Source organism: Verticillium alfalfae, genomic scaffold (genome assembly GCF_000150825.1).
Source record: "Verticillium alfalfae VaMs.102 supercont1.8 genomic scaffold, whole genome shotgun sequence".
Lineage (NCBI taxonomy): Eukaryota > Fungi > Ascomycota > Sordariomycetes > Glomerellales > Plectosphaerellaceae > Verticillium > Verticillium alfalfae.
In genome coordinates, this window is record NW_003315031.1 from 795487 (window position 1) to 797647 (window position 2161).

The window sequence follows — 2161 nt, forward strand, 5'->3', positions numbered from 1 at the left end:
CTTCATCATCAATGAGGTTGAAATGACCCTCAAAACAGGCCTTCGGTCAGTCCATTCAGAAACTGTTCCAGGACCTCGGCAACGATGAGAACGGCAAGCCCACCTTCAAGCCCCACCTCGACAAGGACCTTACAGAGGTCATCGTTCCCGCTATCTTTGAGAATGCGGCCTACATCCCCGTCCCACGCATCGAGTACTCCGACCCTCAGTTCGATGCCGTCATCGAGAACCTGGTTCTCGAGTCGGACAACTTCATGCCCAACGTCATGAAGATTAACACTGAGCACCACTTCCGCTGGAGCCGCAAGAAGATTGCCAACAAGAACAAGCAAGTGTTCGACATCAAGGTTTCCGGTATTCAGATGGATCTCCGTGATGTGAGCTACCACATTGCTCGCAAGCAGGGATTCCCCTCGATCACCGACACCGGTGTTGCCGACTTCATTCTTGCTGGCGACGGTTTCTCCTTCAAGGCCAAGTGCGCCACGGCCGACAAGTCTGATCGCCAAAACTTCTTCAAGATCGAGAAGGTCGATGTCGACATCAAGAATATGAGCATCAAGCTGAAGCAGTCCAACCACAAGCTTCTCTTCAACCTCTTCAAACCCATCATGATGAAGGTCATCAAACCCGCCCTGCAGAAGGCTGTTGAGAAGAGCCTCAAGGATCAGGCCAACCAGCTTGACCAGCTGCTCTACCAGATCAAGCAGGAGGCTGACCGTGCCCTTGACGAGGCTCGCTCCGATCCCGAGCGCACGCCCAACATCTACAACCGCTACTACACGGCCGCCCAGAAGCGCGCCCTGCAGCAGAAGCAGAAGGCAAAGGACATTGTTCAGGACAAGAAGGTCAACGTCGCCATGACCAAGGAGGACAGCATCTTCCCCAACATCAACCTTCCTGGAGGCATCAGCACCAAGGCCACCGAATACAAGGAGCTCGCTCGCAAGGGAGATCGCTGGGAGAGCCCTGTCTTCTCCATTGGCAAGGCTAGCAAGTCGAATGACATCCCCGTCGCTCCTAAGATTCAGCGCAAGTCCCATGGCCCCATGAGCTCTCCCAAGACGGGCGCCCAGCCTACTTCGGATCAGGGATACTCCAACCGACAGGCCGACGGCAGCCAGGGTTACGCCAACAACCAGACCTACGCCACGGGTCAGGGTCTCGGCGGTCAGACCTACGGCACACAAGGCCAGGGTCTTGACGGTCAGGGCTATGGAGGTCAAGCCCTCAGCGGCTCTGCCCTTGCCGGCCAGGGTATCTCTGCCCAGGCACTCGGCGGACAGGGCCTTACTGGCCAGGGCATCATCGGCGGCCAGAGCCTCACCAGCGATGGCCTGACCAGCCAGAACCCCAACTCTCAGACTGTTCCTCTTGGCCACGCCGGCCAGGAGTCTCCTTTGTTCACCCGCTGAGAAATGAAAATAATTCCCTTTGTCTCTTGTCATGAAGTTTTCAGGTCCTACGCTATACCCAAATGAAGACAGGCTTTGGTAATAAGCAGCCGCAGATAATATAATTACATGAGTTCGATATAAACCTTGTTCGCTGGTGGTTGTAGTGTGACTTGCACAACATTTGCAAGTATTTCCCATTCCGAAGCAAACCATAAATAGCCACGATTTAAGATGAATTGTATCTTGCAAGGGATTGTTTTTCAAACTTGCTTTAATCGAATGTCCTCTCCTAGAGGCTTTCCACCATGTCAGGCCGCACGATCCACCACTCCATCTTAATATTGCGTCCCTTTTCTCCCCTGCCAGCAGCAGACCCGCGACCCGCAGCACAGGGCATGACCCCCAGCACCTCGACCCGATCCCCCATGCCGTGGTCCTGGATACTTGTCCCGAGCAGCCCGTCGAGATCCTCCGTGCCGATAGCAAAACCAGCTCTGAACCCCTATGCTGTTTTTCCTCTCTCCTCGCGACGAAGGGAGTCCAGCGCAAGCTCGCGCCCGCCGCTAACAGTGGGAAGAGGCTGTTCGACTCGACCGCCCACGTCTTGAGGTGGGTTCAGACTGTCGATTCCTGCTCCCAGGGTACCGGTGAGTTGCCCGAGATGTATGCCGAGAGGATGTGAGAGGGCCTGACGGACATTAGTTTGCCGAGCTAGAGTTCCGCGCGCGTTGGCCTACGGGACGGTGTTTACGATCTTACTCAAA

General features: G+C 55.3%; 1 protein-coding gene across 1 annotated transcript in view; it reads left to right on the forward strand.

Moving 5' to 3' along the window:
• VDBG_06671 (conserved hypothetical protein) overlaps positions 1–1415 on the forward strand; it is a gene marked incomplete at both ends in the record, with an annotated part of 2207 nt that extends 792 nt beyond the window's left edge. Inside the window, one exon of the mRNA XM_003003063.1 lies at positions 39–1415. Within this exon, the coding sequence (XP_003003109.1) occupies positions 39–1415 (1377 nt within the window). The remainder of the gene's footprint in view (positions 1–38) is intronic.
• Positions 1416–2161: the final 746 nt, after the last annotated feature.